The following is a 24,135-nucleotide window of genomic DNA, read 5'->3' on the forward strand; positions in this document are numbered from 1 at the left end:
ATGAAGGTTTGCTGCTCTTTCATCGCGGGAGCTAACAAGGTCAATATAGCCTGGCGGAATGACTCAAAACCTTCGTCGTCTTTCAGAGGGTCCAACCCGACTTTGCTTCTCAAACCTTCAGCCATTGCATACACAGGGCTTAGGACACTCAAATCGAGGAGTTGTTAAGTTAGGAATACAACATAAATGGATAGTTATATGAAAATAGGGGGCGAGGAGGCCAGAGCAACCGCGCTACGCAGCCATCTTGTCTGCAGGTCACGTGCACCACTCCAGATCCACAAAACACATGTAGACTGGTTGGGCGTACTGCCGTCAATGACAATAGGCAGTATCTAACTCTATCTGGAAAGGAAAACAGCCATGACTGGTGATGTCTAGTGAGAAGGAAAGAGGATGGTGGCCTCTGAGTTCACAACTTCAAACATTTTTTTTGGTCCGTCATATCGAGGCCCCTCCTCACTGGGTTTAACCCAGATGTGTCTGTTTTCTGGCGTACCTTAGAAAGTGCTATGACAGAGCCTTGGTCACTCGATGACGTTTGTTTTGCCAAAATGTCTAAAAAAACAGTGCCAGCTATGCTTTGGACCCATTATCTCACATCTGAAACACACTGTAACTGTAACAGCTTGAAACTGGCTAACTTGTTCCCCTTTATTCAAAAACATAGCACTCCTGACTGGGGGGAGGCCGATAACAGACCAACAATGGGAACAAAGGGCTCTTCATTGTCTTAAAGACATTTTTAGCGACGTTGGTTTATTGCCTTTTTCTGACTTGAAGAGGACATTCAATCTACCACGTTCCTCTTTCTTATTTTACCTTCAATTGAGCAAGGCAAGGTAGGCAAAATCAGTTAAAAAAGTTAAAAAAATAAAAACCAATAAAACACATGAATAAACAGTTAAAAATAAAACCATTAAGATGTATAAAACACAAGAATAAAAGTTACAGTGCAGCATAAGAAATTAAACATTAAAGAAATGAAAAGTCATAATTAAGATCGGCACTCAAGGCGTACGGTGTCCCTTGGCAGAGGCCGTTGCCCATCCCAGAGATATCTGGCTGCTCTGCCCTTCCTATTGAGAGGATCTGGGCACGCGATTGCCCAGGCCTGGGTATCGATCTCGACTGGCATGATGTATGGTCTAACGTTCCAGATGTATCTCGCAATCCAGACCATCAGCAGATTCAATATAATTTCATTCATAGGACATATCTCACTTTCGAATTTCTCTTAAAACTTTCACCTTTCTGACTTTAGATTAACTTCTTTTTTAGTTGATGAAAAACAAACCACTCGTGTTTGGTCTCACCATAAAGTCCCACCTTGACCCGGGGCTTATTGACTTGTGTTGACTTAAGCTTTTTATGTTTTTGACACTTGTGTTTGATCAGTTAAATCACATGTATTCAGGGCATCAGCTGTGGATATTTAACCGAGGCAGAGATCAGACTGACATCCAGACGGACGAGGAACAAGGAACGAGACTACTCCACTACTTCACCTGAGGTGAGTCCCGTTTGTCTCTCTGTGTTTCAATAGAACAGAAAAGGACATTTAAAGGTTTCAAATTTCAGTTTAAAGATCTCAACAATGTGAGCTGCTCTCAGAGCTTCATCAGGCATAAAAACCAAAAACCACATGCACTTTGAATCAACTAAAAGACTTCAGAGGACATGAGGGGGATTCCTGGTTCAAAATCAATTTATAATCATATCTGTCACTTATTGTCTGTAAAAACTAGCAGAATTTGATTCAAAGATGACTTTCTTGTCTGTTAAGGTGGGGTAAGTTCCTAGTGATACTGATTTAGTGGCCAGTTAGTCTCTCTCAGCCTTCAGAACTATAACCACTTCAGTGTTATCCTGGTTGAGTTGTTTATGCATATTCTGTATATGTATAATTGTTCCTGTGGGTCATTAGATTATATTCCAGCTGCAGAGAGCTGTGAGAGCCCTGAACCATGCGTCCCGTTGTGGTTACTGCCATCCTTCTTCTGGGGGTGCTGATGTTCATGTCGGACTCTGCAGCCGGTAAGAACACAGTCACTAAATAATCAGTCCACACAGACAACAGGAACAAGACGTGGCCGGGTTGGTTCAGTGGGTAGAGCAGGTGCACATACTGAGAGGCTTATACCTTGACACAGAGTTCAGGGTTCAAGTACGACCTGAGACAATTACCTGCCGGTCTTCCCTCTCTCTCGCCTATCTCACTTATTCTCCATTAAAGGCAGAAAATAAAATAATCTTAAAAAAAGACTACAGGAACAAAAAAAGGACAAAACTTCTTCTTTCTCTGATACAGGGGATCTTGCACAAGTGTGTAAGACCATATATCCGGTCACACCGTGTAAAAACAAGAAACTCGGTGAAGGCTGGTTCCAGATGGGTAGCAACCGCTGTGTGAAGGCGTTCTACAATACTCAGCATTTGGGCCATTCTGATGCAGAGGTGATGAAACACACACATCTGACTTCAGACAGTAAATGTGACCTCATCCTGTTCAGACAGTCTTTCAAGTTCAGCAAAAGATGTGAGGAAAGAGGACTTGAGAACAAGATTTTCTTTTGGGACTTGTGACATTAAATAGTATATTCTATAAGTATATTCTGATTACTGAGGTACAGCTATGGAGGGTCATCTGACCCAGTATTTAAAATTAAAAGAAAAATAACAAATACATTGATATTTTTGGCAATGTAATGATGAAAAGTGAAATGTATTTTTGAAATAAAAGCTTCAATTGAAATGTGTAATATCGAAAGAAAAAAACAAACATAAGAACGTTTAAAAGAGAACGTTTTTCATTAAGATATACAGCCTTATTTTACCTCCCTCTGGTTTGCATGTATTGTTCTCCAATTAAACATTTTATGAAGGTAGTCATGTGTTTTCTGTCTCCTCAGAGCAGAGGTTAGGGAATGTGAACGGGCTTCGTGATGGCGGACCGGATCAATTTCCGGGTTGAGCGAGGATAGATCAAACACGCAAATTAACATGACAAATGATGAATTATCAGAGAAAACTAATTCTCCTGATTTTTGTTCATTTCAGATGACTTGTAGAAAATTCCCAAATGGCCATCTGGTATCGATCCACAATGACGCGGAGGTGAATCAAGTCCAATGTGCCATGTATAAAGCCACCACCGGAAAAGCTCACTACTGGATCGGAGCCTTCCTTGTTGATGTAAGCAGTAAATGTTTCTGTTTGTGAAGCCCTATTTAGCCCTAGTTCAACACATTCTCATGAATAGGTTTGTATGATATTGCTCAAACTTATGCACAATTCATATACTACAAAGGTATGGTGTCTGCTGGCCCGTCACATAAAGAGTGGTCACATGACAGTTAAGTTTAGTGGTCTTCCAGTTGAATGTAGCTGAGAAAATAAGATTCTGAACCGGGTACAAAGCTCCGTGAGGTCATAAACCCCCGTTTCCAGGATGAAAGTCTTAACTTCTCCTGGACACAAACACGGCTCCCCCGGTTTAAAGCCCTGTGTATAAACTTTGAGATGGCAATATAAAAAATGCATTTGGATGCAAAAAATTCCAGATATTTTCTACTTATTGTATTTCTTTACTTCAAGTAATGTGTGCTTTGATTTCAACTAAACCACAAATAGTACATCTATGTCTTCCCTTTAATAAAAGTAAAATCAGAGAGATAAGATATGCATTATTTCATTAGAAAAAACATATCCTACCTTTAATAGTTGAGAAAATGTTCAGTTCAAACCTGTCAGCCAACAAATAAACGTTGGTAGTTGGAAGCAGGTAATTGGTGGCAGAGTGGAAAGTTAATCTGATGATAATTGGCCATTTGGCCAAGTAGTCAACCTCAGGCAGTCATTTGTTTTCCGTTTTTCTTTTTAGGATGGTGATTTTTACAAACACAATTATCGTTTTGTTTGGACGGATGGCAGTAGTTTTGGTTACACCAACTGGGCTGGTGGCCAGCCTGACAATGCTTGGCGCAGAGAGCACTGCGTTGAGATGAACTATTGGGGTAAGTAAATCAATGGTTTAGGAGGAGAGGTAGTAGGTTATAAGAAAGAAATTAATTTATTTATTAATTTTACCTCAGACAAGATAAGAGAGGCTATGGTGAAGGAGTGTAATTATTAAAGCAGCACAAGAAACGGGTCAAAGTAGAGGGGTATGAACGAAGAACAGGACCCTCATTTTTAACTGCATATGATCTTTTCTACTCATAGAATTTGACTAATCTATTTCTTTGTGTGATTGAGAGTTTGGGAACATTTAAAACTTCTCCAGACCATGAAGACCAACAAACCCTATAGAGGATGTGCTGCCTACTGACACTGGTTAACATGTTTCTTTCAGACTGGGGACTCTGGAACGATGCGAACTGTAATGAGAATAAGCCCTACGTGTGTGCAGTGAATGTCTAGTGGTTCAGAGAGAAACTGAAGAGCAGCAGTTGGACCAGTCTGCTTCAACTGGAGCCACTGCAAACTTTTACATTTACTGCAATAAATATTCAGCATCAGAAAACATGTTGATGGTCCCTGTTTCTTTTCCTGTTTGTCACTGAACTATCTGTCCTCATGTCATCTACCCGGATGGGTAACACTTTATAATAACCATCATTTATAGATGGTAAATTGATTGTTAATTAATCTTTAGTTAATTGTCATTTAACTTTTAGGAAACAGTCAGTTTACTGTTAACAAACAATTAAATTATAATTAATAATGATTACTAATTGTTAATAGTAATTTGTTAAGGGTTACTAGTTGTTCTGTAAACCGTCTACTAACAGTGTCTGGATGGTTATTATAAAGTTGCAACAGATGACTTTAATACCTTGTTAAACAGTTAATAAATACTTTATAAACCATCTATAAACATTATTTAGATAGATAATTAATACTTTGTTAAGGGTTACCAGTTGGTCTGTAAACCGTCTATAAACAGTGTTTGGATGGTTATTATAAAGTCGCAACAGATTACTATAATACCTTGTTAAATAGTTAATAAATTCTTTAAAAAATAATCTATAAACATTATTTAGATTATTAATTTGTTAAGGGTTGGTCTGGATGGTTATTATAAAGTTGCGACTGATGTTTTTCATAGTTATTAGTAAGTGCTTTGTAAGGCAATGAGACATTTTTTGCCCTTCATTAAATTATATACCAAAAACATATATATATAAGTTAAAAATCCACCTGCAAGTCAGGGTGGGATGTAAAAAAAACTCACAAAATTACTAGTAAAACCTTTATTACAAAAATTGTAATCAAAGTTACTTACTGAAACTTTACATTTTTCTAAACATCAAATAAAGGGCTATCCGTATGTTTTCCATACTTGTATTGAAAAAAGTGTTATTGGTGCTCCTCTAATTTTACAGTGTGATCAAAAATTTAAAAAGAACGATGACTATACATGAAAAATAAATGAACATGCACAAACCTTTACATTGCACAGTCCTTTTTGAACATTACAATTTCAAAATAACTCCAGTCAGCTTCCCAACCGATTATTTCTGCTCCCTCTTATTGTTAATATTTATTATTGAAGGGTATGAGCTTACCCGCCGCTGTATTTTTAGCTATATTGGCCCTTACTTGTGGATTGTTGTTAATGATGTCTTCACATCTGCTGAGGAAGTCAGTTATCTTATGCAGTTTGTTGTATCCTGCCACTAGATCTTCAAACTTTTGTGTGGAGGATATGGCAAGCTCTGCAATCGCCGCTTTAGACCTCACTATCAGCTCTGTCACTCCAGCATGTGCACATGCTTCTCCCAACACAATGCCATGGTTGTATGTCCTCAACACCCTCTTGTATCTTTTGATGATCTCTATTGGGCTTCTGACTGCAAAAGTAGACAACAATTCATGAAGATAAACTTGTCAATTATTTAACTACTTAAAATAAGTGTACAGCATAAATTGGGGTATGTATCTCTATGATGAAATGAAAAACAGTTAACCCTGTAAAAATGTGATAGGATTAAACTATAAAACCTAAATAATGGCACAAACTCTTAAACATAAATAATGGCACAACTAATAACTTGCCATATGAAATTCTCTTTCCACAGATGTGACTGATGTCTTTAACCATCTTACGTATTTGTAGTTCACTTTTAAAGCAAAATAATATATTATCTCCTGGTTAGGCTTCTTTGGGTGGAATTTAGGTAAAAGTGATGTGCTCCAAGGGGAAGCTTACTCAAAATATTGAAAAAAATAAAGCTCCTTTTACCCAGAGATCTATATCCAGGTAATTTTGGTGTATTCTCGCATTGCCAGACCTATCTCCACAGTGCAGTTTCAGCACTCTAGTAAGGTCTGGCTAAACAGTTTTATGCCTGATGTAGCAGTGGTGGGGGAGGGACATCTGGCACATGACAAACGTGCCAGATGTCAGGCTTTTACCCAGCAAGGTACATCTAGCCAGCATAGGTTTGGTGTGATTTGCAAAGAATGGAGATATCCAAGGAGATATGCTTTAATTCAATGTAGCTCAATGCACCAAGAATAACATTTCCACACCTTTTTCAGAAAGCATGACATAATAACTAACAATAATCCATAGACCTCGTTGTGAACAGTTTAATGGAAAACTATTATGGCATGGTACTTTGTTGGAAAATAGTTACCAATAAAACTGCTCACAACCAGATCTGATATTATCCTGTGTAACCATGTCATGATTTCTGAAAAGAAACATTGCTGTTTTTCCAATATATTTTTTGATGCAATAAACCAAATGCCATTTCTCTACGGTTAATAGGGATGAGCGAGTACAGCACTATCTGTATCTGTATCTGCATCTGTTTACCACATGAATTATCTGTATCCGTATCTGTACTCGGACTGGGCGGGGCCTAACCCGGAAGTGGGCAGATTTAACCCAGAAGTGGGTCGGGTTGTCTTGAAATGGGCGGGGCTTTAACCAAGGCAAGGCAAAGCAAGGCAGCTTTATTTGTCTAGCACATTTCAGCAACAGGGCAATTCAAAGTGCTTTACACAAAATCAGTTAAACAGATAAAACACAAGTAAAAACAGTTAAAAATCATAAGCAATATAAACCGGTAAAACACATTAATACACAGTTAAAAACAAATAGAAACGTTAGAATAAAAGTTACAGTGCAGCATAAAAAATTTAAAGAAATGAGCATTAATTTAAAGAAAGGCAGCATCAAAAAGAAAGGTCTTCAGCCTTGATTTAAAAGAACTGAGAGTAGCAGCAGATCTACAGGTTTCTGGGAGTTTATTCCAGATATGAGGAGCATAGAAACTGAAAGCTGCTTCACCCTGTTTAGTTCTGACTCTGGGGACAGAAAGTAGACCTGTCCCAGATGACCTGAGAGGTCTGGGGGGGTCATAGTGTAGTAGCAGATCAGAAATGTATTTTGGACCTAAACTGTTTAGTGATTTATAAACTAGCAAGAGTACTTTGAAATCAATTCTTTGAGACACAGGAAGCCAGTGTAAAGACTTCAGAACTGGAGTGATGTGATCCAGTCTCTTGGCAACTTTGACTGAAATAACCACTCGATACAACCGAGGTATGCAGCAAAGCATTTGTGAAGCCTCAACACGCACAACCTTGTGGCTGATGGGCTACGACACCAGAAGACCCTACCGGGAACCGCTCATCTCCACTACAAATAGAAAACAGAGGATACAATTTGCAAGAGCTCACCAAAATTGGACAGTTGAAGACTGGAAAAATGTTGCCTGTTCTGATGAGTCTGGACTTTGGTTGAGACATTCAGATGGTAGAGTCAGAATTTGGCGTAACATGGATCCATCATGCCTTGTTACCACTGTGCAGGCTGGTGGTGGTGGTGTAATGGTGTGGGGGAGGTTTTCTTGGCACCCTTTAGACCCCTTAATGCCTAATTGGGCATGGTTTAAATGCCACGGCCTACCTGAGCATTGTTTCTGACCATGTACATCCCTTTATGGCCACCATGAACCAATCCTCTGATGGCTACTTCCAGCAGGATAATGCACCATGTCACAAAGCTCACATCATTTCAAATTGGTTTCTTGAACATGACAATGAGTTCACTGTACTAAAATGGCCCCCACAGTCACCAGATCTCAACCCAATAGAGCATGGGTCTCAAACTCGCGGCCCGGGGGCCAATTGCGGCCCGCGGGATGATATTTTGTGGCCCCCTACTTGACATCAAAGTAAAGTGTTAGTGCGGCCCGCGCGTGAAAACTGAAACTGAAACTTTTTGTCATTGTGCATGTCACTTATGGGCTACCGTAGTAGTCTCCTGACAGCAGCGTAACGGTTGTCAAGCTAGCTAAGTACCCTTTGCGGCAAATGCCTGAGGTTTGACAATGTGATGTCTGTTGTTGTGAAATGCACCAACCATATCAGATCTAGGGGTTTAAAGCACCGGCAGTTCCGCGCCTTTTTTTTTGAGGAAATAGAGTTTTTTTTTTTAATACTTGATGCGGCCCAGCCAAACCCAGACTCTACTTGCAGCGGCCCCCAAGTAAATTGAGTTTGAGACCCCTGCAATAGAGCATCTTTGGGATGTGGTGGAACGGGAATTCGTGCCCTGGATGTGCAGCCGACAAATCTCCATCAACTGCAAGATGCTATCCTATCAATGTGGGGCAACATTTCTAAAGAATGCTTTTAGCACCTTGTTGAATCAATGCCACGTAGAATTAAGGAAGTTCTGAAGGCAAAAGGATGTTAAACACAGTATTAGTATGGTGTTTCTAATAATCCTATAGTATCCATGTGCAGTGCAACCTCAAAAAGCCATAAAGCAAATGCTTGTAGCTTAACCCTCTGAGACTGAGACACTCGCCCACGAGTAAAAAAGTACCTCTAATTCATAGTTTAATAACTTTTGAACCATACAAGCGATTTACTCACTTTCGGTTTCGTTTGAATCCTGACGTTTTCGGCTTTACGGAGGTCTTTTCCGGGTCTTTCTAGCCTCAACAGGGGATTTTCTATCCAGCCTGGAACTTCAGCCTCTTTGGGCTTTAAATCCATACTGTTATGTCCAAGATTGGTCCACTTTACATCCATAATTCATCGCGTTTTGGCTCATCTCTCCCGCTGGCTCGATCTTACGTCTCTCTCTCTTTCTGTCCTGTGTATTTTTCAGGAAGTGCATGCCCATATATGGGAGATAAGGCACCTCTTTTGTATGGAAGGCCAGAGGGGACAAAAATGCCTATATACTCTATGGAAGGCCAAATAATGCAATATTTAGACACATATTTGCTTGTATAACATTACTGTGGGTGTAATATCAATAAATATGACATTATTATGTTATTATTGGCATAAGTAAATGTCATGAGAGCAAAACGTCTTGACTTTTTTGGAAAAAATGTATGTATTTTGTCAACTGTATAAGTTATAATGATTATTTCTTCACAGTGTGACTCCCAAGACATATGAGAAGTGTTTTAGAATGGAAAATGGCTTAGGTTTTACTTATATGTCTGTGATATCAATACATATCTGGAAGATTCATTTATTTATTTATTTATTTATTTATTTATCTTTAAGGCCCTTCAACCATTTTTAACATGCAAGTGACCTCACTGCAACCCACATATTCTAATAACCCAGTTTGTCCTAAAAAAAATGATGTTCATATCTTGACTGTAGACAACAGGGTTGATGTTTTACAAGCTTTTATATAAAATAAATCCAGACGGACAATAAACTGTAAAAATGGCCTCAGGGCCCCCAGGGTTAATTTAGATTTGTCAGATTCTTCCTCATTAGTTTAACGCTAGAACCCCAACACTTTTAAAGAGTACCATTTCCTTTAAATCAGACTGTGCTGAAACTGGTCCCGGATTGGAAACCGGGCAGAAAACATGTTTGATTTTTATTTAATTTTGAACACTGAGTGAGACAATTAAATGGTTCAGTCAGCAAGAAGAAACAACATAGATAGAAAAAGAGTACAGGTTTCATTGTCTTTACTAATGCACATACATGTTTTAATTCAAATGTTTTTATAACTCTTTAGCTTCATTTGTTGTTTTTGTGGATTCCTGGATCCTGAGGTAGGTGATCCTACGTCACGGTAAAGCTCTCTTTGACAGCAGGAACATGCTCAATGCTGATGTAAAGGTTTTGTCTTTCTTGGACTATATATCATTTAATACCGTTTTCCTATAACAACGCATATCTGTTGTTATATTTAGGCCACGTATCCACACTACTCCAGCATTTCTGCAACACCTACACAAAGACATCTGGAAACGTCACTCACCCAGCTTAGGTTTGTAAAAGGGTTGAGTTGTAGTCTGTACAGACAGACGGGTAGTTTTGCTGACCTCCCTATAGAAATGTTTAAAAGGATATTCTCCCTTGTTACTGGTTGAACAATGTTGAAATGTTTTCTAAATCATTCCTATTACTGTAACTTTAGCATTGACTTGACTGTTGAGTTCAGTAAGTGCTACTTGTTGGGGCAGTTGAACATGACAATGCTACAGACTAACTGAAGATGGATGTCATTGTAATCACATTCAGATCACCTCAAATGGAGACCCTGATGATTATTGGGTTCATAAGTGCTTCTCTTTGGGGTTGTCCTGGTAGTGAGTTCATCATCAGACATAGCTCTGAACAAATGCAGAAACAAGTAGGAAGTAAGCAGAAAGGTTATTTGCCCAACCGGATTTGATAGAACATTAGATCTCTGTTACAAAATAGCTCTTGTACAAATAAGGGAGCATATCAATCAATCAAACTTCATCCACAACTATCCACAGACTATGATTTTCACTTTGTCCATGTCTGGTATCACTAACCAATTGAAATGTTTATGAACGTTCATGCAAACAGGTATAGGGCTGTGTTTCAGGTTGTCTTGGCCGAGTGGTTAAGGCGATGGACTAGAAATCCATTGGGGTCTCCCCGCGCAGGTTTGAATCCTGCTGACAACAAGAGGCATTCCTTAGTGTTATTGGTAGAAAACCAACAACATATGACATTACACCAAATTGCAGATGTACCTTCATGAACAGTATTGTGTTATCTCATAACTACTGGAAGCCTCCAGCAACGTATTTCTTAGCATTTATTTTCAGTCTGTGTTACAAGATTTGCAGCAAACGTTGTATTGTCCAACAGTAAGGCAACAAGTGTGTTACTTTTTGACTATGAATTATATCATGGCAGTGCAAGCCTTTTGCCCAGGTTTGATTTCCAGCCACTGCAGTTGCATTTACAGGTTTTGAAGCCATATACAACATTAACATTACACGTTTTACCCAGGTTTCTTCTTTTATTCAGTGATATTTCAATTTCCTTGCGGGAGTCATCCCAAAAGGATTAATAAAGATAAGTCTAAGTCTATCTCAGAAAAAAGTAAAAAAACTCTGAAAATCTTCAGGGGATGTAGCTCAGTGGTAGAGCGCATGCTTTACATGTATGAGGACCTGGCATCTCCAGCAGGTATTATGGTGGAGTCTTTAAAAAAGCTGCTAAAGACATTACCTCCTCTGGTAATCTGACTGGTAGACAGCACAACAAGCACTTTAAACGTACATGTTTCTATTTACAGTATTTAATAACTGTAGTGTAATGTATGTATTGTTTTATGCTCCAGTTTTAATGAGTGTTACAGCAGGTATGAGCACTGTAGTTTCTATTTTTATGGATGAAAGGAACTTGACAAACTATTAAGTTAACTCTTCAGCCGGCGGAGACATTTCACTTCAGACACTAGCAGCAACAGATGCTATGTTAAACATCAACAGACTGGAAATATACTTCCTGCTGATACAAAGCATACTGATTAGCAGAGGATGGTTTCGATCCATCGACCTCTGGGTTATGGGCCCAGCACGCTTCCGCTGCGCCACTCTGCTCTGCTGTTCGTGCTCAGGGGCTGGAAAAACAAGCCGAAATATGTCGGTCAAAGGCAGAAAGGAACTGTTCACTTGTGGCCATTAACGACAAAAAGACCAACTTGAAGAACGTTTTAGAGAACGTTAGGGAACGTTAGTTTTTGGTTCTCTAAAGGTTAGTTCGAACCAAACCAAAAGCTAACGTTTAGGGAACGTTCCCTCCTGGTTATAACATTCCCTAAACGTTAAGAGAACCAACCAACTGTAACGTTCCCCTGCGGTTGCGCCGTACCTTCACACAACGCAAACAACACATAATTTAATGGTGGTCACACATCCCTTTGTAACAAATGGCAGATGTGCCGTCATGGACGATATTGTAATATCTCATAGGTACTGGAAGCTACCAATGCATCTCTGAGCATTTAGGTTTGCGTCTCAATACCCAGATGTGGTGCAAGATTTGCAGTGAACGTTATATTGTCCAGCGATGGTGGTATAGTTGTGAGCATAGCTGCCTTCCAAGCAGTTGATATGATTTTGATTCCCAGCCAGTAACTTTCTTTGAGTAACGTTACTTGCTTTGTTTGTCAAAAAGTAACCAGAAAGGTTACTCTCCCAACCAGGTTTGATAAAACGTTAGATCTCTGTTATATCGCACAAATAAGGAGCATAACAATCAACCAAGCTGCCTCCATGAGTATCCACAGACATAGACATGATCCACCACCCGCAATTAAGCCTGTCTCCTCAGCTTCTAGGCGCCGCTGCATCACTTCCTCTTCAGCTGGAGGCGTGTACCGGTCCCGCAATGAGGCCGTACAAGAGGTGTGGGACACGTGGACAGGCAGCTGCCTCGCCTCTACAACCCGGGCGCCGACATGATGGTGGACGAGCAGCTGGTGCCCTATCCTTGCTATAGACTGTTTTCAGCCACATACAATGTTATGAGACAACATCACATGTCACTTCTGTGCTCTGGAAAATCAGGCAACTGGTAACTTTGTTGCACCGGTTAAGAATAACGAATTATATGCATACACTTCATTAAGTGAGAACCAGGTACTGCCGGGATTTGGACCCAGGATCTCCTGTTTACAAGACAGGCGATTTAACCACTAAGCTACAGCACCTTCTACAGATAAGCCTGTCTTGCAAGAATACAATGAGCTAATGAACAGGGTTGCTTCCATCCATCCATCTTCGTCCAGCAGCTCCAGTAGGGGACCCCTACGAACTCCGGCAAATTAAAACAGCTGGACGTGTCCTTGAGCAATGCCTCAGGACTCACTGTTGATAGGCAGGCCTACCCAGAACAACAGAAGTCCTATGCAAGGACCTTGAGAGATGAGAGATCCTTTCCCCACAGCCCTGGTAAACTCCAACCTCCATGCCATAAGTCCCCTCATCACAAAGGTCATTAACCACTCCCTCCGGGCAGGCCATGTTTCATGGAAAGCCATGGAAAGCTTAAAACACAGTCCTAATCTAGTCCTCCTCAACAGTTAACATAGCGTTTGCTGTGTGGAGTGTCTGTTTTTATTTCTCTCATGTTAACAGTATTGACCAATACGGTAGGCATTCTAACCTCAGCTGACACGCTCTCGCCATGCAGGCAGTGTGCAGGAGCCCTAAGCTTCCAAGGTAAGAATGAAATTCACGATAATAAAAACTTTTTAATCTTCACACTAAAGTTGCAAAAACACCTCCAACAAAAGGCTTTTATTCGCTTTACATGGACACATGTAATGTTATGGTACAAAACAACATGACATGTCACTTAAGTGCTCTAGAAAAATCAGGCATTAACTTGGTTGCACATATTTAGTATTGGCAAACATACAGAAACAATTCATTAAGTGATAACCAGGCACTGCTGGGATTTGGACCCAGGATCTCCTGTTCACGAGACAGGCGCTTTAACCACTAAGCTACAGCGCCTCCTGCAGCTTAGTCTGTCTTGCAAGAATACAATGAGCTAGTGAAAAGGGCTCCATCCATCCATCTTTGTCCAGCAGCTCCAGCAGGGGACCCCAAACTGCCCTTTGCCGAGCCACATCAACCAGCTCCGACTGGGGGATCCTGAGGCGTTCCCAGGCCAGGTTGGAGATGTACTTTCTCCACCTAGTCCTGGGTCTTCCCCGAGGCCTCCTCCCAGCTGGACGTGCCTGGACCAGCTCTCTACGGAGGCCCCCAGGAGGCATCCTCACCAGATGACCCAACCACCTCAGTTGTTTACACCGAGTACCTCCATAATGGCCATGCATCCGTGTTCATCCCCAGAGGTGCTGCGGCTTAGTTGGTTAAAGTGCCTGTCTAGTCAGCAGAAGTTCCTGGGTTCAAATCCCAGCAACACCTTGTTGTTGCAGAGATTACCTGTACTTGTTTTTAAGTTGCCTGCTAATCAGATGTTGTGGGGGGGGGGCATTAAGTTTGACTCAGTGGTGAGTGAAATGGAGCAGTTGACTGACACAGAACTGTAGTGGAGCCAAAGTAGCACATTTATTAATTCATTTCATTAGTTATCAGGCAAATAGAACACCTTGTGGGCATGTTATTGGTGTTTTCTGTGTAAATGTAACAAGCAATTTTCATTTGCTACCAGGGTACTTTCACAGGGATTGGGTTGACATGATGATGACGACGACGACACGCCAAAAGAGGTAATCTCTCCAACAACAAGGTGCTGCTGGGATTTGAACCCAGGATCTCCTGTTTACTAGACAGGCACTTTAACCAACTAAGTCACAGCACCTCCACAAGTAGCTACCCTGTTAAGTCTTAATTTGTCTTTTACTTTGTATAAGCTAAACATACAGTATACTGACTGGCAGTATCGGGAGTAACGGCTTAGCTCGCCCAACAGTACCTTCTGACGTCCACTGTTCCTTCCAACATGGAGCTCTTCCAGATTGTTGAGAATCTCTTGCAGCTGGATGTGCTGCCATACGAAAATGAGAAAGTGGTAACCAGGTCAAGACAAGACCAGGAGGCAGTAAGTCTGCTTGAAGAGAAGACTACGCGTGTGGAGGTGGAGAGAATACTTCGCTATGCTGTAACAGCTTCCCTAACTCACCCGGCAAGGGAAAAGTACAACGCATAAAAATTAAGGTAATGGGGGGGATCTCTGATATCTATCGGCTATAATCTAGTCCTGTCTACTTTATTTAAACAACCCCAGAATACCCTCAACCCCAAAACACCCTAATTGCCTCTAATTTAGCTCAATAAACATGCTAATGATATAAAAAGAAACCATGTAATATAAGTGTAACTGCGTGTATTATAGATACAACTAATTAAACAGGATGCACCATCTTCGTCCCCATCCCTTTTTGCGACTGTCCCCTGTTGGTGCGTGGCAGCCATATTTGATAAGAATGGCCAAGCAACCAAAGGAGCGTATGTGAAGTAAGTAAAGGAATGTACTGTTGAAAGTCGGTGTGCAAATGTGTGCTGATGTGTAACCCTTGCAAGCAACTTATCTTACCACCCCCCCTAAGCTACACCACCACAACAAACAGCAAAAAAACAAAACAAAAACAATATCCCCAATATCGAACCTACACCTCCAGTGGAGACTGCGACCTGAACGCTCAGCCTTCCTGACTGAATATTCCAACGTGTAGTAGGATCTCTCACAGAAATAATAATATGGTAAGTCAACTATGTCATGATATAGTAGGTTCTCAGTCATCCAGGTCATAGTTATCAAAGGAAAGTTTCGCTATTGTCAGCCCAAATATATGGGTGTTTATGGGGACATGGAAGAAAGTCACCAGTGTGGAAATGTGCTCGACAATGGCAATACATTGCGCGGGATGTGAAGGCATCTCACCGACTCTGTACCCCAATGTGCAATGCAGGCTAAATCCTGTGGTGGGAACAGAGGTGGGTAGAGTAGCCAAAAATTTTATTCAAGTAAAAGTACTGTTACTTTAGAATAATATGACTCAAGTAAAAGTAAAAGTAGTCATCCAAATAATTACTTGAGTAAGAGTAAAAAAGTGCTTGATGAAAAAACTACTCAAGTAGTGAGTAACTGATGAGTAACGTCTGATTTATTTCTTAACACAAGCATCAATCAGACAGACAAAAATACAAAATAATCATATTTAGGGAAATTATAGTTCATCCAATCAATAAAATAAATTAAAATGTATTTATTAATAACAAAATAGCTTAAGTGAAGAGACTTGTCACATCAAATTTGGATGGATACTGCATGTGCAAAACATACTGTATGTAACTTAAAAAACAAACATCCTTCCTCCTGGTCTGCGTTGCCTTGGCAACGGTTGATTCTGACATCTTTGATTTGGTAAGACCGTAAACCTAACCTCTCCCGGCGCTGAGATCGAGTATGGTCACGTGACTGCACAACAACGTTTGATTGGTGAAACACAGTCACGTGGTAGAGTCTTCAGCGGAAGACTCTCTCTCTCTTTCAAAATAAAACATTAAAATGAGACGTACGCTGGGGTAAAAACAATGACGCGTAGAATACCAAAGAGGTAAAAAGAAAAGTAACGAGCTCATTGTAGCCTAATGTAGCGGAGTAAGAGTATAGTTTCTTCTTCACTGATCTACTGAAGTAAAAGTAAAAGTATAGTGATTTAAAACTGCTACTAGAAGTACAATCTTTTCAAAAACTTACTCAAGTAAATGTAACGGAGTAAATGTAACTCCTTACTACTCACCTCTGGGTGGGAATCAATATCCACCAATGTTTTTGTCCAAAATGTCCACCTGTGTCCAGACATGTGCCTACTAGATGGGAAATAGACTGACATTTGGGTCAACATTGTGGAAATATCCTCAATATGTTCAACTAAGTCTAAATTTGGAGCTCTTTTAAGTTAACGTGAAGTACAGGTCACACCTCAACATGCCACCACCAACATCCTGTTTTCAGTCAAACAGCCAAGAATATTTTACCCATTAGCCTAGATGTGGACAGTGTAGAGGTTGATTGTTTTATTTCACCAGTACTCTGGCTTAAAACTAGGGTCCACCGAGACTTGAACTCGGATCGCTGGATTCAAAGTCCAGAGTGCTTACCATTACACCATGGAACCACTGTTCTAAAAAGCAACACTGGTTTGCCAGGCAGCTTCTTCCATAATATTAACACTTATGCTATTGAAGGCACACAACAATTACTGGCTAACTTAAGTCATTTAGTAAGCTAAGTGTTTACACAGGATGTGGAACAAGGCAAGTCAAGAAAAGGTTTTAAAGCTCTTGCCACAAACAATGAATACAGCAGTAGATAGGTCTACTGTGTACACATGGTAACTTTACAAGGGTTGATAATGCAGATTCTCACAAAAGGTACGGCTGTACTTGCAATTCAGAATCTTGCCCAAATTAATGTCCACTATAATGTAGAGAATAGCTGAGTTCAAGCTTCCCAATAACATGTCTCTGAAATTAGTTCTAGAGGTAAACAATTCATGTAAGAAGTGGGATTTGAATCCAAGCCCCCGGTGGAGACTGCGACCTGAAAGCAGAGCCTTGGAACGCTCAGCCATCCTATCTTTATCTTGTTTATCCTTATCTTCTTTAATAGTTTTTTTAATAAATTAAAACATAAAAAATATGACTAACATGGGATTATTTTTAATGTTATATTAATAAATAATGTTACAATTGTATGGCTAAGTAAGCAATAAAACCTTTAAATGAGCCCTTCTTGTTTTTTATGTCTCGGCAAGAAGTATTACGCTTTTGGGTCGTCTGTCCATCAGAATCAGAAATACTTGATTGATCCGTGAAGGGAACTCTGGAAGAGACTGCTTCTTTGAGCCAGATTTGAAGCAGTAACCTAAGGAATTTGGATTTGTGCCTCTACAATCCTCCACTCTACCAACTGAGCTATTGAAGGTCAACAATGTTTATGAACGCACTTCCCATTCTTGTTAATGTGATAACACAGGACCCCCTGGAGGGAATTTCGGAATCATCAGGGCCTTTAGCTAAGTGATAGAGCGCACTTCACAGTCTCAATGCCCAGATGTATTACAAGATTTGAAGTGGACATTGTATTGCCCAGCGATGGTGGTATAGTGGTGAGCATAGCTGCCTTCCAAGTAGTTGACCTAGGTTTGATTTCCAGCCATCGCAGTAGCTTTCTTTGAGTGATGTTACTTGCTTTTGTTAACAAGAAGTCAGCAGAAAGGTTACTTGCCCAAGTTAGTTGGATAAAACATTATATCTCTTTGGGCTGCACGATTATGGCCAAAGTGATAATCACGATTATTTTGATCAATATGGAGATCACGATTAATTATCACAATGATTTGTTGATTTTCTACTCCAAAGTGCTGGAAAGGTAGGTTTCACCAATTGTTTAACCTCAGGTTATCAAGGAACAATCTCAGCAATGTGATTGATGATTCTAGTTACTTCACCAAGTTCAGGCCAAATGACACAGCTGTAAGTCATCACATTGGTTTGCTTCCACCTGTATAATACACGCAAATAGCAGTAGTGGGATTTGAACCCACACCTCCAGAGAGACTGCCACACTACCTGTAAGTGTCAGCTCTCCACATCGTGACAGGCACAGGGACCTTAACTAATGGTATGCTTGTTAACGTTATTGGGAAAAAAAACCTTTGCAACGAAAAAAGCCAATACTTTATTAAAAACTGCCAATACTTTATTAAAAAATGTTATCACACTTTGTCATTTTTCTCTGGCATTGTTGATTTTAGAATATTGTAACCAGTATTAAGTGAGTAGGTTTAGGTCTGTGTGAATATGGGCTGAGCATTTACCTGGACTGAATTTATGAACATCTTCTTTTGCGTATTCACTGTAAAGAGCCATTACTCCTCCAACTGGCAACTATTGTTCCAGAGACAATAGGATATACAGTTTTAGATTGCAAGGTAACTGTCCAAGACCAAAGACTTCACTGATCAATGATCAAAACAGTTTGTCAAAATGGGAAAGGTCATGTTTTTCATTGCAAATTCCAGCACATTTTTTAAAACTATTCTTTAAAATATGTTCATTTACCATTCAAAAACAAAAGTACAATCATAAAACAAATACTACTTAGATATTATTATGACTGAAAACTGTGAGATATATTATATATTATTATATTCTGATGGTGCATTTCCCCACAAACATGCAAAAGATAATTTTTCATGAGTGTCTGTAGTGTAGTGGTTATCACGTTTGCCTCACACGCAAAAGGTTGTTCGAAACAGGGCAGAAACACATTTCATTGTTGATTTTATTTTAATTTAAAATCCTTCTTCTCACCTACAAAGCTCTTCATGTTCAGGCACCATCTTATCTTAAAGAGCTCATAGTACCTTATTACCCCACCAGTATATCTTATTGTCTCTGGAACAATAGTTGGCAGTTGGAAGGGTAATGGCACTTTACAGTGAATATGCAAAAGAGGATTTTCACAAATTGTGATAAAAACTTTTTATAAAGTATTGGCATTTTTCAATAAAGTATTGGCTTTTGCCTTGCAATAAGTGTTATTCCAATAACATTAACAAGCATACCGTTAGTTAAGGTCCGTGTGTGTGTCATGATGTGGAGAACAGATGTATGGTGGTAGTGTGGCTGAGTGGTCTAAGGTGCTGGATTTAGGCTCCAGTCTCTCTGGAGGCGCGGGTTCAAATCCCACCACTACCATTTGCAAATTTTACATGGACAGCCAATGTGATGACCTGAAGTTGTATCAGATGAGGTCATCTCTTATGACATAGCTTGGCGAAGTACCTAAAGTCATAAGAGGCAACTTGGTAGACTCCTTGCTGAATCTGCTGTTTATATCTGTACTCACAAGGCCCTGGCTATAATGACCACCCAATCGTAGGTGTTCAATGTGAAATACTCATTCATTGCCAAAATTGTCGGTAACTGTTACGGGGTGCATGTTGGCTAGCACGGTAGCGATACACTACCTATACCATCCAAAAGACTGAGACTGTAGGTATATGTTAAATGCCCATATATGTTTAAGGTTTTCATATGTTTCGTTAATTTTCACAATGTTTAAAATCTTCAGTTAACCTAGCCAGTTAACCAAGCCATTCTCCATTTCACCACATGCTACTGCTGCATTCATCAATCCGTCATTCTGTGTAAAACCATACCAGACTTCACAAACGTTACCCATATGGGGCGCCGTTTGTAAAGCGGCTCGTGCTGAAAATAACAGCAACATTTTGTCACATTTAGCTTTAAATAATGTTTAAAAACCTGGTATGAAATTTTGAGGGTCACTTTCTTGCACATTTACAACAATATTTGTCAACTTGGAAATATTTTAAATAGTTAAATCCAAATATTAAATGTTACACCTAAATGTTAAATGTTAAATCTATATGCTAAATCTAAATCTAAATGTTAAATCTAAATCTAAATCTAAATGTTAAATCTAAATATTAAATCTAAATCTAAATGTTAAATCTAAATCTAAATGTTAAATCTAAATCTAAATCTAAATGTTAAATCTAAATCTAAATGTTAAATCTAAATCTAAATGTTAAATCTAAATCTAAATCTAAATGTTAAATCTAAATGTTTCGGGTGAAACTAAATATTTAGCTAATATGCAAATGAATGTCGGTAACCGGAAGTACCAAAATAAAAGCTCGAGGAGGTCAGTGGATGTTTATAGTGTCAAATAACGAAAAAAAATCCTCTCATTGGGAGATATGGACTCTTGAACTTGGATAACCGTGAAAATAACTACCTAAAATAATAAACACAGTTGGGGAAAACTGTATTTGAAGAGTACTTTGAGTTTTTAGTGTCACTTTTATGAATGGTGTGGGAATTATAGCCACTATAGCCAGCCACGGGGGGGCTCACTTTGACTGGTCTGTCACGTTCGCTTGCATTAACGTCAGCAAGAGCCTATCCCCGCGCCCAACATCACTATTATGGAGTTGCATTATGGGAAATGTAACATCCAGTGTTGGTTAGTTAGTAGATAAATGAACTACTTTTGATCAATTTATGTGTGGCTTCCATTTTGTTGCCAACCTTAAGCCAGCTGTTTAGTAACAAATGGGGGATTACCCGGGATTTTTTGTGCCGGGAAAGTTGTAAATGTAACATTTTCCCACAGATTTTTAGCTCTCACTGGTATCTGTAGGGGTTACTGTGTTGTCTTCATGTTGCTGGAACAGCTCTACTCCAGTAAAGTAAATTGGAACCATTGTCCCTGATAGGCATTAGCAATGAGGGGCACCAGTTGACCTTTGACCTTTTGTTTTAGGTTGTCGTTTTTGCTAAATCCAACTTGTATAGCCAGCAGTATTGCAGCATCACTGATGCTTATGACAAACACAGGCCAAACCAACAGTCCTGACATGCATGCTGCTCATTCTGTGGAATTGAATCTGTAATTGAAAGGAGCATGTTCAAAATAATAACAGTATTGTGTTCAATTAGTGAGCTGATTGATTCTGTGAAGAAACAGGTGTCAGTTATGGCCCACATTTAATCTATATACTGTATATATACATATTTAAGGAAGGAAGAACATGTTGTGTATGCTGGTTATAGTGCATTTCACACTGAAATACTCAGCAAAAAGGCTCGTTCCAGCCATTGCTCTGAGGAACAGCGGACTTTCATTAAAAGTTGATATGAGAGGGAAAGAAACGTTTAAAGAAGTGCAGAAGATTATAAGCTACTCTGCCAAAATGATTTCAAATGCCTTGAAATGGCATCCAAAGCCTGATCGACGTGGGAAACAACCTAAGGACACAGTGACTGGCCAACGGAGAAATGGAGCAACATTCTGGGGACTGATGAGAGGGAAACTGTTCTTTTTGGGTCAAGGAGAAGCAGACAGTTTGTCCTCCGACCCCCCTGCACTGAAATCAAGCCCCAGTCCACTGTGAAGACAGTAAAGCATGGTGGTTATGGGAGGTTTCTCATACTGTGGTGTTGGGCCTATTTATCACATACCAGGGATCGTGGATCAGTTTCAATACATCAGAATACTTGAAGAGGTCATGTTGCCTTATGCTGAAGAGGAAATGCCTTTGAAACGGGTCTCTCAACAAGACAAGGACCCAAACACACCAGGAATTAACAAAGTCTTGGTTCCAGATGAACCAGATTGATGTTATGAAGCAGCCAGCCCGATCCCTGGACCTCAATCCCAGAGAACACTTGCAGGGTGACATCATACATGCTGTTTCTGAGACCAAACCAATTATGGGATGTAGTTCAATGGTCCTGGGCTGGAATACCTGATCACAGGTGACTCCATGCAACACAGATATCAAGCAGTTCTCAGAAATAATGGTTATGCAACTAAATATCAGTGCAGGGATTCAAACTCTGGTACATTTTTCAGTTTATACAGTAAACATTTGAGTTTGTTAAGAAAAATGCAAAAACTGCTAATATTCCTTTTTCTTCACTTCCTGTAAAGGTAGAACACAAACTTAATAAATGTTGGTCATGTTTTGATTTGGAAATGAATGGGCAGTGTTCCCAATGCATTGGTACTATAGAATTAAAAGCTATTCTAAGAATTTTTAGCATTATTCACTTCTTTAAAAACACAGCGGTTATTCAGAACACAACTGTATGTAAAGGTTTTGGAGACAAAGATGTAATGATTGGAAAGGGGGGTGGCCTGATACACCCCCCAACAATACATGCATGTCCATTGATCTGCGTTTGTATATCAACAGACAGAGTGAGTGAGTTAGTAAGGCGCCATGGTGGAATGAGCTAAGTAAAACCAGAAGCATCGTTCACAGCATGTCTGTGTCTAAGTTCCACTGCTGCATAACCGTGGTTACGCTGTGTGTGTGTGTGTGTGTGTGTGTGTGTTAATAAAGTTTGGATTGATATATCTGCGTGGCCTTTTTGTTGGCGGCCTTGAGCCAGGCGGTAACAACCGGGGGATGGTCTTTTCTTTGTGGAAGTGTTTGACTCCCAGTTGAACTTGATCTAGTATCAGTAGTGGTCACCAGCCTCTCTGACTCAGGGGATTGGTTGGCACTCTTTGTTTCTTATCCCGGAGGACTCCGGAGGCAGTTGCAGGGTACCGACGGGCCCGAAGGGCTGCAGCCTCTGCCGTGACAGAGGCAAAGCAGCGGGTGTGGGAGAAGTTCGGAGAAGACATGGAGAAGGACTTTCGGTCGGCACCAAGGTGCTTCTGGAAAACCGTTCGCCACCTCAGGAGGGGGAAGCGAGGGATCATCCAAGCTGTATACAGTAAGGATGGGACTTTGTTGACCTCAAATGGGGAGGTAATAGAGCGGTGGAAGGAGCACTTTGAGGAACTCCTAAATCCAGCTGACACGCCCTCTGTGGTGGAGGCAGAGCTGGAGGATGATGGGGGATTGTCGTCAATTTCCCTGGCGGAAGTCGCTGTGGTAGTCAAACAACTCCACAGCGGCAAAGCCCCAGGGATTGATGAGATCCGTCCAGAAATGCTGAAAGCTCTGGGTGTGGAGGGGCTGTCTTGGTTGACACGCCTCTTCAACATTGCGTGGAAGTCTGGGACAGTGCCTAAGGAGTGGCAGACCGGGGTGGTGGTTCCCCTCTTCAAAAAGGGGGACCAGAGGGTGTGTGCCAACTACAGGGGTATCACACTTCTCAGCCTCCCTGGTAAAGTCTACTCCAAGGTGCTGGAAAGGAGGGTTCGGCCGATAGTCGAACCTCGGATTGAAGAGGAACAATGCGGATTCCGTCCTGGCCGTGGAACAACGGATCAGATCTTTACTCTCGCAAGGATCTTGGAGGGGGCCTGGGAGTATGCCCAACCAGTCCACATGTGTTTTGTGGATCTGGAGAAGGCGTATGACCGGGTCCCCCGGGAGAAATTGTGGGAGGTGCTGCGGGAATATGGGGTGAGGGGGTCCCTTCTTAGGGCCATCCAATCTCTGTATGACCAAAGCGAGAGCTGTGTCCGGGTTCTCGGCAGTAAGTCGGACTCGTTCCAGGTGAGGGTTGGCCTCCGCCAGGGCTGCGCTTTGTCACCAATCCTGTTTGTAATATTTATGGACAGGATATCGAGGCGTAGTCGGGGCGGGGAGGGGTTGCAGTTCGGTGGGCTCGGGATCCCATCGCTGCTTTTTGCAGATGATGTGGTCCTGATGGCATCGTCGGCCTGTGACCTTCAGCACTCACTGGATCGGTTCGCAGCCGAGTGTGAAGCGGCTGGGATGAGGATCAGCACCTCTAAATCTGAGGCCATGGTTCTCAGCAGGAAACCGATGGAGTGCTCTCTCCGGGTAGGGATGGAGTCCTTACCTCAAGTGAAGGAGTTTAAGTA

General features: G+C 40.7%; 2 protein-coding genes, 6 non-coding genes and 1 pseudogene across 9 annotated transcripts in view; 2 read left to right on the forward strand and 7 right to left on the reverse strand.

The window, feature by feature from the left end:
- The window catches only part of LOC116672880 (NACHT, LRR and PYD domains-containing protein 12), a 769,761-nt gene that overhangs the window by 326,301 nt on the left and 419,325 nt on the right, over window positions 1-24,135 (reverse strand). The gene's annotated exons all lie outside the window — the stretch shown is intronic.
- The window catches only part of LOC116672882 (zinc finger protein 271-like), a 643,109-nt pseudogene that overhangs the window by 236,028 nt on the left and 382,946 nt on the right, over window positions 1-24,135 (reverse strand).
- LOC116672900 (C-type lectin BfL-1) lies at window positions 1,385-4,520 on the forward strand. Of its 2 annotated transcripts, none has more exons than XM_032504885.1 (6): window positions 1,385-1,513; window positions 1,940-2,037; window positions 2,312-2,457; window positions 3,061-3,195; window positions 3,884-4,016; window positions 4,355-4,520. In XM_032504885.1, the coding sequence occupies exons 2-6, from the start codon at window positions 1,968-1,970 to the stop codon at window positions 4,420-4,422; spliced, it is 552 nt and encodes a 183-aa protein (XP_032360776.1). In that variant the 5' UTR covers window positions 1,385-1,513; window positions 1,940-1,967; the 3' UTR covers window positions 4,423-4,520. The 2 variants fall into 2 exon arrangements, with proteins under 2 accessions (XP_032360776.1, XP_032360775.1); XM_032504884.1 differs by having other exon boundaries at window positions 1,391-1,513; window positions 1,928-2,037.
- trnam-cau (transfer RNA methionine (anticodon CAU)) lies at window positions 11,799-11,870 on the reverse strand. The gene has a single exon. It is a non-coding gene; the product is annotated as a tRNA-Met (tRNA).
- On the reverse strand, window positions 12,910-12,982 carry trnat-ugu (transfer RNA threonine (anticodon UGU)). The gene has a single exon. It is a non-coding gene; the product is annotated as a tRNA-Thr (tRNA).
- trnat-cgu (transfer RNA threonine (anticodon CGU)) lies at window positions 13,718-13,790 on the reverse strand. Its single transcript has one exon. It is a non-coding gene; the product is annotated as a tRNA-Thr (tRNA).
- On the reverse strand, window positions 14,531-14,604 carry trnat-agu (transfer RNA threonine (anticodon AGU)). Its single transcript has one exon. It is a non-coding gene; the product is annotated as a tRNA-Thr (tRNA).
- On the reverse strand, window positions 16,856-16,927 carry trnaq-uug (transfer RNA glutamine (anticodon UUG)). The gene has a single exon. It is a non-coding gene; the product is annotated as a tRNA-Gln (tRNA).
- On the forward strand, window positions 19,433-19,514 carry trnal-uag (transfer RNA leucine (anticodon UAG)). The gene has a single exon. It is a non-coding gene; the product is annotated as a tRNA-Leu (tRNA).

The sequence above is a fragment of the Etheostoma spectabile genome, chromosome 23 (assembly GCF_008692095.1).
Source record: "Etheostoma spectabile isolate EspeVRDwgs_2016 chromosome 23, UIUC_Espe_1.0, whole genome shotgun sequence".
Lineage (NCBI taxonomy): Eukaryota > Metazoa > Chordata > Actinopteri > Perciformes > Percidae > Etheostoma > Etheostoma spectabile.